Genomic DNA, 12,298 nt, shown 5'->3' with positions numbered 1-12,298 from the left:
CATCTCCATGCTGCTTGCCGCCCAGAAGCTCGAGTGCATGCTCCGGGCGCGCACGCTGACACGGCTAAGTAAGCTCAGCGATCACCTGCGTAAGATGTCGAGTGATCACGTCGCTTGGAATGACAAATATCCGACGGCCAAACGCTCAGGTACGGTCGAGACCTTCAAGAGCGCGTCCCAAGGGTCTGTCGAGGTGCCAGAGCCATATGACTGGCTACAAGCATCTGCAAGCGAGCCGAAAGTTTCTAGCTTTGTAAAGTCGCAAGCTCAGCTGACTGAGAGCTATCTGGCCAAGTTGCCGGACCGGAAACCGCTAAGAGATGTCATCGAGAGCAACTTCAGCTATCCTCGCCTGTCCTGTCCTAGTCTGAAGGGCGACGGCTATCGCTACTATTCCTACAACTCTGGCTTGGAAAATCAATCGAGGCTTATGCGATTCCGCAAAGGCGACGAGGGCAAGGAGGACAGAGCGGCCGAACTCTTCTTCGATCCCAATCGTTTGAGCAAAGAGGGCACGACTTCCCTGAGAACAACAGCATTCTCCGAGTCGGGCAACCTGTTCGCATATGCACTCAGTGCCAAAGGTTCGGACTGGTCGACCATCTATGCCCGCAAGACAGCGTCGACGCATCCTCCCAACGACACCTCGGTAGGCGATCACGGCAGGTTGTCAGATGTGATCAAACATGTCAAATTCAGCTCACTCACTTGGAAGACGGATGATTCTGGCTTCTTCTACCAGCGTTTTCCCGAGCCATCGACAGACGAGCTCGGCAAAGAGACCGACCAAACTGAGAATGCCTCTTTGCACTTTCATCGAATCGGTACCGAGCAAAATGCAGACGAACTGGTTTACAAGGACGAGCAGCATCCAAAGTACATGTTTTCTACGGATGTGAGCGATGACGGGCAGTTCTTGTTCATGTACACCTCTCGTGACACAGCAAGGAAGAATCTGCTCTGGGTGAAAGATCTTCATGAGCCAGACAGCGATTGGCTCAAGGTCGTTGACGAGTTCGACGCGGAATATTCCGTCATCGCAAATGACGGCACGAAGCTCTATCTGTCTACAAACGCGCAAGCGCCGCAAAATAAGCTCGTCACCTATGATCTTGCCAATCCCGAAGCTGGCTTCGTCGAGCTTCTTCCCGAAGATCCTACCGCGACACTTTCCTCTGTGCATGCCATAGACAATGACAAGCTGTTTGTGATTTACTCTCGCGATGTACAAGACGAGCTATGGCTTTACGATCTGGCGACATGCACGCAGAAGCAGCGCTTGCTCGAGCATGAAGTGGGCAGCATCACGCAGATATCTGGTCGCAGGCATCATACCGATTGTTTCGTGTCCCTCACAGGCTTCCTAGCGCCAGATACGACCTACTGGCTCAAGTTCCATCAAGGCAAGCCAAGTATCGAGCCATATCGTACGACGAAGCTCTCTGGCCTCTCACCGGATGACTTTGAGCCCACACAGCAGATCTTCTTCGACAGTCGTGACGGCGTGACCAAAGTGCCCATGTTCGTCACACGGCCGAAAGTCCGCAAGACGAATGCTGCGCTGTGTTATGCTTATGGCGGCTTCTCGCACGCCATGACGCCATTCTTCTCGCCTGCAATGCTGTCATTCTGCAAACGATACGGCGTCTCCCTCGTCGTGGTCAACGTCCGGGGAGGAAGTGAGTACGGAGAGACTTGGCACGAAGCGGGTACGAAGGATCGCAAACAGAATGTCTTCAATGATTTTGCCGATGCGGCGCTTCATCTCGTCAAATTGGGCGTAGCGGATGAGGGCAAGATTGCTATCAATGGTGGCTCGAACGGCGGCTTGCTCGTCGCTGCCTGCCTCAATCAATTTCCTCAGCTGTGGGGCGCATGTCTGGCCGATGTCGGCGTCATGGACATGCTGCGATTCCAGCGTTTCACGATCGGCAGCGCTTGGGTCAGCGACTACGGTGATGCGGATAACGATCCAGAAGCATTCGATTACCTTTACAAATACTCGCCAGTACACAACGTTCCGGCTGATGCGGAACTACCCGCGACGCTGCTCTGCACGAGTGATCACGATGATCGTGTGTCACCACTACACAGCTTTAAGCTCGCAGCAGCTCTGCAGCATGCAAGGCCCAACAACAAGGAACCTCTATTGCTGCGTGTCGATCTTGACTCGGGTCACGGGGCAGGCACCGGAACGTAAGTCTAACTTCGCATACCGCTGAAGCCTGGCTGATTGTGCTCATTCAGGATGAAGCGCATCGAACAAGCAGCCGACAAATACGCATTCGCAGCGAACGCGCTCAGACTGTCGGTAGTCGCGTGATCAATCCAGATCGCTCCCATCGTCGTCGGACTGATCACCGCCGCCTCCGCCAAAGAGTCCAAGCCGGCGCATAAGCGCTTCTATCGTACTCTGTGATGACGCCGCGCCCGGTACAGGCATGGCATCGATCTGGGCTTGTGTCTTGTAGAGACGCGCAAAGTAACGATCGTCGTAAGACGAGATTGCATCCTTCGGTGGCATGTTATCGTAGCTGTAGCCCGCGCCCCAAGCTACGATGCCAGAGCTGAGCATTGGTTTGAGCGATGGCACGTCTGACATTATGACGTTTCGCAAGACGCCTTCTGGGCACTCTGCATTGGGGTAGGTGCCCTTTTGAGGTTTTGCGTATGCAGACAGCTTCGACTCACAAGCTGCAATACCTCGCTGTAGCCAGGCTTGGACTTCTGGCGGCTTGTATAGCACCGCAGATCGATGCGCATACATCTGAGCCAGCAAATGAACGCAGTGATCTGGCCGAACAGATGGCACTGCTCGAGCGGATCGATCGTGGTCTGAGAAGATCTGGGGCGTACGCAGCCCGAGCTTGTCGGTCAAGTAGCAGACTACCATTGGGAAGTCGAGTATAGCTTCTTCAAGCCGCTCCTCGGAGCCTTGCGCACCAGCGAGAAATCGGCTGAGTGCGGCTGCAAAGGCTAGACCGGGATACCCATCGAGATCGAGCATATCGGGCGCCGAAGTGCTCCTCTGCTCTCGCGCAGAAGCAAGCAGCTTCTCTATGAATGTGTACTGCTGCGCTTTGACGGCTGTGAAATCGAGCCAGAGTAAGACACCCATCGGATCGTCGTACGGATCTAACGAATAGAGTGCTTTTGCAATCTCATGAGCAGCGGAATAGGTACCACGCTGAACGAGATTGGCTGTCTTGAGTAGCAGTGCTCTGAAGAAGCCCCGATTCTCTATTCGTAGAAAATCGAGTCTGCCATTGCCAGAAGACAGCGAGAAAGCTGGAATGGCCGCCTTTTCGTACGCAAAGATGGCGCGATCAAGGAAATCGAGCGCTTCGTTCGGATTGCCCTGCTGCAAAGCCATTTCGGACAGCTGCAACAGAGTATCTGTGTGGTATGGATGCACGCGCAAAACGGGTATAAGGTTGTTGCCGTCGAGCGACATGACGGCTTCAAGGAATCGCTGCTGTACTTCTACGTATGCGGGCGAATGCTCGTAGGAGAACCATCGCTCTGCTCGTCCTCTGGACTCTATGCCATCTTGATCGGAAAGCTCGCGCATATCCAGACCGCCCTTGGCACCTGCAAAAGGTGGCCAAGTCTGCTTTGGCTTGACGAGCAGTGTGCGCGAGCGCGACGATCCTCGTGATTTGCTGACGGACGAATCTGCACTGACGACGCGAGAGCCGAACATCTTGCGTAGTTCGACTTCTGGGTCTGTCCGTTTGGAATCGACAGAAAGCAGCTCATTCAACTCGGACAGATCAGATGACGCGTTTGACTGACTGGCGGCGGAAGCGGCGTCAGTACCGCGCGTCTCTGCTCGGTAAGCGGAAAGGAGAGCATCCAGATCGTCCGATTCTGGCGCTGGCTTGGCTTTCTTCTTGCTGGCCTTCTTCTTCTTGGGTTTCGCTGCTGCTGGAGCCACGTCCTCATTGTCGTCTTCCGGCTCGTCCTCAGCAGGCGCAAGCTATGATGAAGACGCAAACGATCAGCAAGTGTATGCTGTCATATTACATATGCTGACCGCTGCAAAGGAAGACGAAGCGACTGCGACTGCTCCATCGTCGTCATCGTCATCGTCGTTACTTTCATCATTTGCTCGGCGGATGTCGTCCAGGCTTGCTTCTTGAGCGGACTCGATGATATCTGAGGGCGCATCATGATCTTGCGTTGTGGCGGCTGCCCTGCGCTTCGCCTTCTGTTTCGACTTTGGCATTTGACGACGTGGCAATATCGAAAGGAGTGGGTCGCGCCGCGTCAAGCAAAAATTTCCAAAGTTCGCTCGACGCTGCCGAGATGGTCGTCTTGAGCGAGGATGTGGCGCCTAAAGCGTCTACCTCCAACGGAACGCGCTTCCTCGATCCTTCCCAGGCAGTAGCACATCTTGCGAGCTACACCAGGGGGGATGGACTCTCCCTGCGAGAGCTCATGGATTCGCGTCAGCACGGCGGTCTCACATGTACGTTGGCTCCTTGAACCACCTCTGGGGGTGCTCATATGAGTTCGTCATCCTTTATAGATAATGACTTTCTTGTACTGCCGGGCCACATCGACTTTCCCGCTAGTGCCGTCACGCTCAACTCGCATGTGACGCGCAACATCAAGCTGCAGACGCCCTTTATGTCTTCGCCTATGGACACAGGCAAATCGTAGTGTCATCAGCTGACAGGCAAGCTGACGGTCCACGATTTTTTGCAGTCACGGAGTACCAGACAGCGGTGGCAATGGCGGTCAGTCAGGAACGCGTCCCCTTTGGCGCCTGCTGACCCCTTTGCATTGTCCCAGCTTCTCGGGGGCGTAGGCGTCATCCATCACAACATGTCGCCCACCGAACAGGCACGGCAAGTCAAGGCAGTCAAGAAGTACGAGAACGGCTTCATCACGGATCCAGTCTGTCTCCAGCCAAGCCACATCGTCCAAGATGTCCTAGACGTCAAAGAGCGATACGGCTACTCCGGTATTCCCGTCACAGGTGAGCGTTTGAGCAGCATGCCATCACCCAACCCTGCTCTATCGTGATGAGAAATCTCAATTCAGTTACCTTCGTTCTACCGCAAATCGGGATAAATCCCATGTGGACTCCTTTGATCTATGTCCACTGAATCTGTTCACATCGCCGCATCTCAATCGTCCCTATGCTCACGCGAGATCGCTTTAGATACTGGCAGGCTCAAGGGCAAGCTGTTGGGCATAGTCACTGCGCGAGACATCCAGTTCAGGTCAAGCACAGCCAGTCTCGAGTCCGTCATGACGCCACGAAGCGAGCTTGTCGTTGCACGCGAAGGCATCACCCTCGAAGAGGCCAACAAGGTCCTGCGAGACTCGAAAAAGGGCAAGCTACCCGTCATCGACGAAGACGGCAGGCTTCGATCCTTGCTCGCCCGGTCGGATCTGCTCAAGAACAAAGACTACCCGCTCGCGTCCAAGAAGCCAGAATCGAAACAGCTCTACTGTGCTGCAGCTGTGGGCACGCGCGAGCCTGATCGCGATAGGCTCAACTTGCTCGTCGAGGCCGGTCTGGATATCGTCGTGCTCGACTCGTCGCAAGGCAATTCGGTCTACCAGATCGACATGATCAAGTGGATCAAGAGCACCCATCCCACGCTCGAAGTCATCGCGGGCAATGTCGTCACGCGGGAGCAAGCTGCCGAGCTCATTCAGGCCGGCGCTGATGGTCTGCGCGTGGGCATGGGTAGCGGATCGATCTGCATCACGCAAGAGGTCACTGCAGTCGGTCGACCGCAAGGCACTGCCGTCTTTGCCGTCGCAGAGTTTGCCAACCAGTTCGGCGTGCCTGTCATCGCAGATGGGGGTATCTCAAACGTCGGACATATCGCAAAGGCGCTCGTCCTCGGCGCTTCGGCTGTCATGATGGGCAGCCTGCTCGCCGGCACGACAGAATCGCCGGGAGAGTTCTTCTACCACGAAGGGAAACGGCTCAAGAAGTACCGCGGTATGGGCAGTATCGATGCAATGGAGCACCAACAGAAAGGCCAGAAGCAGAATGCGAGTACCAAGGCGCTGGTCCAGCAGGCGTTGGCCGAGTCCGAAGTCGACAATGCTGCCACGTCACGATACTTTTCCGAGAGCGATACCGTGCGAGTTGCCCAAGTAGGTCACCCCTGCTGCCCGCCTGCTCATGTGCGTGCATCCGATCTGATCAATCCTCATCCAGGGCGTCACAGGAGCTGTACAAGATCGAGGTTCGCTCAAGACTTTCCTGCCTTACCTCTACGTTGCATTGCAACACTCGCTCCAAGATGCTGGCGTCTCGAGCCTGGCGCAGTTCCGCTCAGAGGCCATCTCTGGCAAGCTCAGATTCGAGCTGCGGACTGCTTCTGCTCAGGTCGAGGGGGGCGTGCATGGCCTGACCAACTACGAGAAGCGTCTGTACGCCTAGTGTTCTGTAGACTCGATGCACTTTATGTCTTTTCCCTTTGCCTCGATCCGTCGCACGTCGTCGCGACTCTCGTCCAGCTCGGTACGGCCGGCGCGCGAGACAGACGATCAGGACGTCTCAAGGCGACAATGATGCGCTCACTTTGCTTAGCGATAGCCGCTGCCGCCTCTGCGCATGCGTTCCTGGACACAGCGCCCTTCCTGGCTTGGCAAAGCGAAGGGTGACATCGTTCAAGGACAGCCCTTGACCTCGCTGATCGACGAGCTACAGGATGCTTCGGGAGAGTGCGAGCGCTCCTTGTGCGGAGAGCAGGCCGTCCCTCACCCTGCTAACGATACCTCACCTGCGATCGGACGATATTGCCCACCTCACCACACTCAAGGCGCCTTACCACGCTGCAGATTCACGAATCCATGTGCCTTACTGCTCGCGCAAGGACAGCTTGAGGCGGATCGATGCTCTCACTCGCTGTCATGACGATTCGGAGATGACCTGGCACAGCCTCGAGAGCGATTCGAAGCAGCTCAAGTCAGCCTCGACCTCTTCGCGCAAGGACATCCTCCGCAAGCTGAGTACGTCTGTCTTTGACTCTGCAGAGGCGCATGCTCAGACTGAGTACGACAGATGAGCGGCTGGCTACGCTGCTGAGCGATGACCCGTCGGTCATTGTGTCGACTGTGGGCGAACAAACCCTTCGACGCCGATTGCGCAGACGACAGCTCGAGATCGACAATGAGGCTGATGCAGCGACCGATCAGCCTGCTCTATCGCCTGCCTATGATGCTCGACCAAGCTATCTCGATGCAGAGCACGCGGAGATGAACGGCAGCCTCGAGCAGTACACCTCACCGAGCTCTGTATTGCAGAGTCATCTGCCGCTCGCTTCAGGCGAAGCACCCCAAGCCGCGGCATCCCGACAGTCTTGGGAGAACTCTGGCGCAGCGCTCAGTCCTGACACTTCAGAGGGCGTACTCGAAGATGCAGAGGTCGACCAGATGCCATCTCAGGCAGCTCCTCGTGTGCAAGAGATGCCAGACCCCAATTCGGGCCTGAGCTATCGCTACACCTTTGTCAACCCGATCCTCATCTTCTCCATTCTCATCATGGTCCTCATCTTCATTCCCGCCGCTCTCATGAGCATCAACGCGCTCAATTCGATCGAGCTGCTCAGAGGGCTAGAACATAAGATGATCGGTGGACAATCTGCAGACAGTAAGAAAGACTCATGAGCGTCAGCGTCAGCGTTGTACGAAGGTGCATCTCGTCTGGCATCACTCGCTCGGCAGAATCCTAAATGAATACATCTAATGCTGACAGCAAAGAACAACATCGAGCTGATCTACACTGTCGTGATCATTGTCGGAAGAGTCCGGCTGTTGTGGTCGCCCGCTCGAACGGCTTACGGCTCCCAGACTTTGAATTCGCCGTAGAGCCAAATTTGAGCAAGCCGGCCTTGTTTTGTTTGAAGCGGTTGAGCTGAGCCTTGCCGATCGGGCTATCAGTGCCCGAAGGGCTCGAGGTCAGATCGACGATGTCTGCTAGCCTGCGAGATGCTTGCTGAGCTGGCTCGACTGCGATCGCCTGTTGACCAAAGGTGTAAGACTTGGCGCGATCAAAGGTTCTGAACTTGTTGAGCTGGTCATAGCGATGCGTGCGGTGTTTGGGATCGTCCATGGGGACGTAGCCACCGATGCAGAGGTCCTGCAAGCAGATACTCGTTAGCATATCATACTCCGGCGCGGCGTAACAGAGCGACTTGCAGGATATTGCTTCCAGAAGCCCTCGTAGCCATCCTCCAGTACGTAGACCTCCGGATAGTGCACAGCGGGATAGACATGCACGTTTCGGGTCCTATCCTTACTTCGCAGATGACAAGCCCTGTCAGCATCATGCGGTCAGCATCCGCGAAAGCTTGGAGACGAGGAGACATACATTGTTGGCGCTCGTTTTGCGCTGAATTCACAGTGGAAGATGAGGAGAGCGGGCAGCGGCTGGCCACTGCGTGATGGTTCGGGCAGTCTGCCTGGACCGGTAGAATTGTAGCCGTCGCCAGCGCAAAGGAAGTAGTCTTCGACCGCATCCTGACTCGCTAGATTGATCGCGCCACTGACATGACCGCCCATGTACTCATAATCGAATCTACAGTCGACAATGGTCGTCTGCTGTACACGGCCATCGTAGACGCCAGACAGAACGTCCTTGAGCGTTTGGGCGGTGATGCGCATGAGGCCGTCGCTCTTGACGTTGTGGCACGGCAAGACCTTGCCTTCAGCTTCGTTCATGCCGAACTGCAGCGTGAGCTCGGGCGATGAAAGCGGGTTCTGTAGCTGGACCTCATGTGCTGGGTGTTGAGATACACCTTGGAAAGATGCGGATCTCCTGTCGTCGCGAGGTGGCGACTCAGAGTGTGCAGAGTGGTTATCCAGTGCGGGCGTCAAGGATCGACCACGCATCGGCGGACGAACACACGGCGAGGCTTCGATCCCGTCGCTGAAGGGACCGGGGCTGTTGAGCAAGCTGAGCTTGGGCATGACGCGCTGATCTCGCGTGACGACAATGGCTGGTGCAGCGCAGACGGACTGCGCCCGTCGCATCTTCAGGGTCTGTCGGTCCAATCTGATTGGCGAATCATCGGCGTGCTGGAACGTAGATTGGGCCGCCAGCGCTGCGAACGGGAGTGAGCTGGATGTCTTGTGTCTGACTAGGTGTGCCTCTTGTGCGTCCGTGTGCTCGACAAACGACGAGAGCGAAGGTCGCTTGGTCAACCGTCGTTGAGAGCTGTTGCCGATGCCTAGCGTGGTCTGAGCTCGAGCAAATGCTGTGCGATTTGTACTTCGGTCGTTCGGCAATGGGACCGTGAGCGAGTCTGGGGATGTGCAGATACTCATCTGATCCTCATCTTCTGCTCGATCGCGTTTGCGAGTGGAATAGGTCATTGCGACTGGCGAGAGATCGTTGAACAGGTCGCCGAAGCTGTCCGGCACCTGAGGGATAGGGCTGCTCTGGGGCAAGATGAGCGTGGCTAGCTTTTTAATCGATGGCGGCGGCACAGATTGCTTCATCTTGGCGGAGAAGTAGCCGGCAGGTGAGGCAGGATCGATGTCCATTGCGTCCGGAGTGAGTGCTTCTGCGACGTTGGGTAGTCCGGTGGCTGAATCTGATAGCTGCGACGCGAGCGTGCGATAGGTTGGCACGGAAGGTTCTGACAGGCGCTTCTGATGTGAAACGGCAGGTCTTGACTTGATTGGCAGGACCGGTGCACTGCTCATCTTTGGGCCGGCTAGATCCTGACCGAGCTGACGCGCTCGATCACGACTGCGAGCAAAGTCAGATAGCTCACACGGCAGAGGGCACACTTTGGCATACCTTTGAAAAGATGACGTCTTCTTTGTGACCGGACAGGGAGATATCGAAGGCCGCTTGGGCAAGCCAGCAGATAGCGATGGCTTTTGATAGCTTGCATCACGCGCCTTGTAGCTGAGAGATAGAGTAGCTTCACTCTGCGCTCGCCCAAAGGTACTGGGCTTGGCCGAGACAAGGTTGTCTGCCACCTTCTGCAACGCATGGTGCGGCGATAGGCTGTTAGGCGACAACTCGCGACCGAAAACGCGAGGACCATTGCTATCGAGCTTGGGTCTGTGAGCCAATTTGTCCGCGAAGAGCGTGGATCCACAGCTGAGCGATGAGCTGAAGGCCGGCCGGGCTGCCATCAGCGGTCTTCTGGTAGCAATCATTGACTTTAGCGGCGAATGATCGGGCGAGGAGGAGGTATCTTGTTCGGCTGAGGTAGCAAGCAGAGTAGCATGCGGCAGCAGAGGCATGCCCGCTGGGGCTGGCAGTCCGACCGGCTGAGCAGGCGAGATGTCCATCAGGTGAGGTGATGAAGAGTCTTGTGATGCGTTGAGCAGATTAGCTTGCGCTCGTGGATCTATGCCAGAGAGTAGATCATGTCCGCCTAGCAAATTGCCCATGCCTGACGGCGGCTCTTCAGTGCAGGGTGTAGTGATGGACATGCCAGATGCAAAGCTGAGGTCGAGCGATTGCTCGTCTAGTGAGTCCTCGTGAGCTTGCAGCGGTGGCTCGAGTCCGTCACTCCAGTCTTGTCTGCTGTCCAGCAAAGTCGGCCGTACAGTCAGGCCGCCGGAGGGTCGTTCATCGCCCGCGACAGAGTCCGATGGCAAGACTGGACTTGATGGCAGATCCTGCGCTGAGGAGACACCTCGAAAGGCCGTATCGACGAACGTGAACGCAGGTGGCGGGCCGACAGTGAGCGAGACGGGTGCGCGCTTCCGTCTACGCTTCTTGAGATTGGCTTCAGTGAAATCTTCGTGGCCGGAAAGGGGTCCACTGCTACTGCTCGCCTGAGACGAGGCTGTACGTTGGGGTCTGACCCTGACAGCGCCGGCACCTGAACGTCGTGGCGCCAGACGGGCTGCTGAATCATCTTGCCGCGCAGCGGGTGATGAAAATCGTAGAGGCGCTCCCGAGCGTGCATCTGTATGGCGCTGCATGGGTGCGGGAGACGAAGAGAACACAAGCGTTGTCTTGTCCTGAGCTACTGCACAGACTGGGCCAAAAGCCATCTTGTTGTGATCAGCGTAGAAGCACTGTTGTCGTCGAATGCGCAATGCTCAGTCGATGATGGACAACAGCGCTCTGAATCGACGAAGGATCGGGCCCCCTTGCACGTACGTGGCCAGCGAGGTTTGAGCGTAAATTTGTTGGAAGTTGCTTGCGATAGCTTGTGATGTCTGGAGCAGTCTTATCTGCCAGCTTGTTGCTCTGACCGGACAGACGTGCGTGACATGATAGCTGTGATATGCCGACGGGCGTTGTATGTGCGTATATGCGTTGCGTGAAGATGCGAGGAGCCTCGGAGGCGTGAGTGTCGTCGCTCCTTGGGCGCGTTGCCGTGACTGTCTCCGCTCACACGAGTTGCCGCTTCCTTGCAACGACGGCAGTCACCCTCTCCCAAGTCTCTCACAACTCTCGTCAGCAGTTCGAGCCGGTAGATTCCCCGACAACTGCTCCCTTGCCTCTCGAGAATGCTTGCCCCGCTGGTTTCCAGCAGGCTGCCTAGGAGATCGACAGACACGGCGAGCTGCGACGGCGAAGTTGAGTCGACCCACAAGGATGGCCAGACAGAGATGCAAGTCAACAGGCACGTCGCATGCGAGGCGTCGTGCGGATCCCTTCTACGTTCGGGGACGGACCTGCAGATCTAATTTGCTGCAGATCACTCGCCCGCGATCCCAGTGGATTGTATGCTCAGACACTTCCACTTGAGCTTATCCTCTTCTCCTGGGTCTCTGCCTGCTTACGGCGGCGCGCTCCACGCTTTCGGCAGATAGAAGTTGTTCTCGCGGGAAGCGCGATTTTGACTTTGCAACGCGCTCAAACGTCACGCTACCGGCCTGATCTGGACCTAAGCCAAGTGTATGCGCCGACAGATTCGGTACTGCCGCGGTAGTGAAGTCTCAACTCCGTCTGCAAGCCACCGAAGATGCTTTTGATGATACTAAATTTGAGTGACAAGCTCTTTGTTGCTTTCTCCGCATACACACCTGCTTCGCAAACACTGATGCTGGGCCTTGGGGTGTGCGCTCAGGCCGTTCTGACGCGCAATGTTGCGAATGCGCAGGTATACAACAATACACGATCACTGTCACAAATGCATTTCTGCTCTTCGCTAACGAGATACACGCGAGCACTTTCATCGTCTATCGAAGCGCTGGCCTACATCGGCAGTCATACATCGAGCGATGCCATCGCTGAGCGGCGCCATGACGTCCATACTCAGCACTCCAACCCACTTGTACATTGCCATAATCCGATCAACTTGATCGAGCTGCCAATCATGATCACGATTGAGAGGCTGGAAAGCGC

The 12,298-nt window shown here is 56.1% G+C and overlaps 5 protein-coding genes across 5 annotated transcripts; 3 read left to right on the top strand and 2 right to left on the bottom strand.

Annotated features, from left to right (window-relative positions):
• Nucleotides 1–7: 7 nt before the first annotated feature.
• L969DRAFT_77992 (uncharacterized protein) lies at nt 8–2,714 on the top strand (the record flags this gene model as incomplete). The annotated part of the gene is made up of 2 exons (XM_014710778.1): nt 8–2,196; nt 2,255–2,714. 2 exons carry the CDS (start codon nt 8–10, stop codon nt 2,313–2,315), a joined length of 2,250 nt encoding a protein of 749 aa, XP_014566264.1. The 3' UTR covers nt 2,316–2,714.
• L969DRAFT_19174 (uncharacterized protein) lies at nt 2,324–4,228 on the bottom strand (the record flags this gene model as incomplete). Its single annotated transcript, XM_014710579.1, has 2 exons — nt 2,324–3,979; nt 4,037–4,228. The coding sequence occupies 2 exons, from the start codon at nt 4,226–4,228 to the stop codon at nt 2,324–2,326; spliced, it is 1,848 nt and encodes a 615-aa protein (XP_014566065.1).
• Nucleotides 4,229–4,308: 80 nt separating this feature from the next.
• On the top strand, nt 4,309–7,641 carry L969DRAFT_52916 (uncharacterized protein; the record flags this gene model as incomplete). Its single annotated transcript, XM_014710777.1, has 9 exons — nt 4,309–4,471; nt 4,532–4,661; nt 4,682–4,742; nt 4,798–4,984; nt 5,171–6,123; nt 6,188–6,402; nt 6,516–6,632; nt 6,683–6,984; nt 7,037–7,641. 9 exons carry the CDS (start codon nt 4,309–4,311, stop codon nt 7,639–7,641), a joined length of 2,733 nt encoding a protein of 910 aa, XP_014566263.1.
• Nucleotides 7,642–7,765: 124 nt separating this feature from the next.
• On the bottom strand, nt 7,766–10,995 carry L969DRAFT_19171 (uncharacterized protein; the record flags this gene model as incomplete). Its single annotated transcript, XM_014710578.1, has 4 exons — nt 7,766–8,113; nt 8,161–8,290; nt 8,345–9,727; nt 9,779–10,995. The coding sequence occupies 4 exons, from the start codon at nt 10,993–10,995 to the stop codon at nt 7,766–7,768; spliced, it is 3,078 nt and encodes a 1,025-aa protein (XP_014566064.1).
• Nucleotides 10,996–11,078: 83 nt separating this feature from the next.
• Nucleotides 11,079–11,788, top strand: L969DRAFT_595953 (uncharacterized protein). Its single transcript, XM_014710776.1, has one exon. It carries the CDS (start codon nt 11,249–11,251, stop codon nt 11,696–11,698), a length of 450 nt encoding a protein of 149 aa, XP_014566262.1. The 5' UTR covers nt 11,079–11,248; the 3' UTR covers nt 11,699–11,788.
• Nucleotides 11,789–12,298: the final 510 nt, after the last annotated feature.

Source organism: Mixia osmundae (assembly GCF_000708205.1).
Source record: "Mixia osmundae IAM 14324 unplaced genomic scaffold scaffold_9, whole genome shotgun sequence".
In the NCBI taxonomy this organism is placed as follows: domain Eukaryota; kingdom Fungi; phylum Basidiomycota; class Mixiomycetes; order Mixiales; family Mixiaceae; genus Mixia; species Mixia osmundae.
This window is presented reverse-complemented; position numbering and strand designations above follow the sequence as displayed.

Bases quoted from the DNA above. Each gene is read 5' to 3' on its own strand.
- L969DRAFT_595953 (XM_014710776.1), top strand. From the start codon at position 11,249: ATGTGCGTATATGCGTTGCGTGAAGATGCGAGGAGCCTCGGAGGCGTG.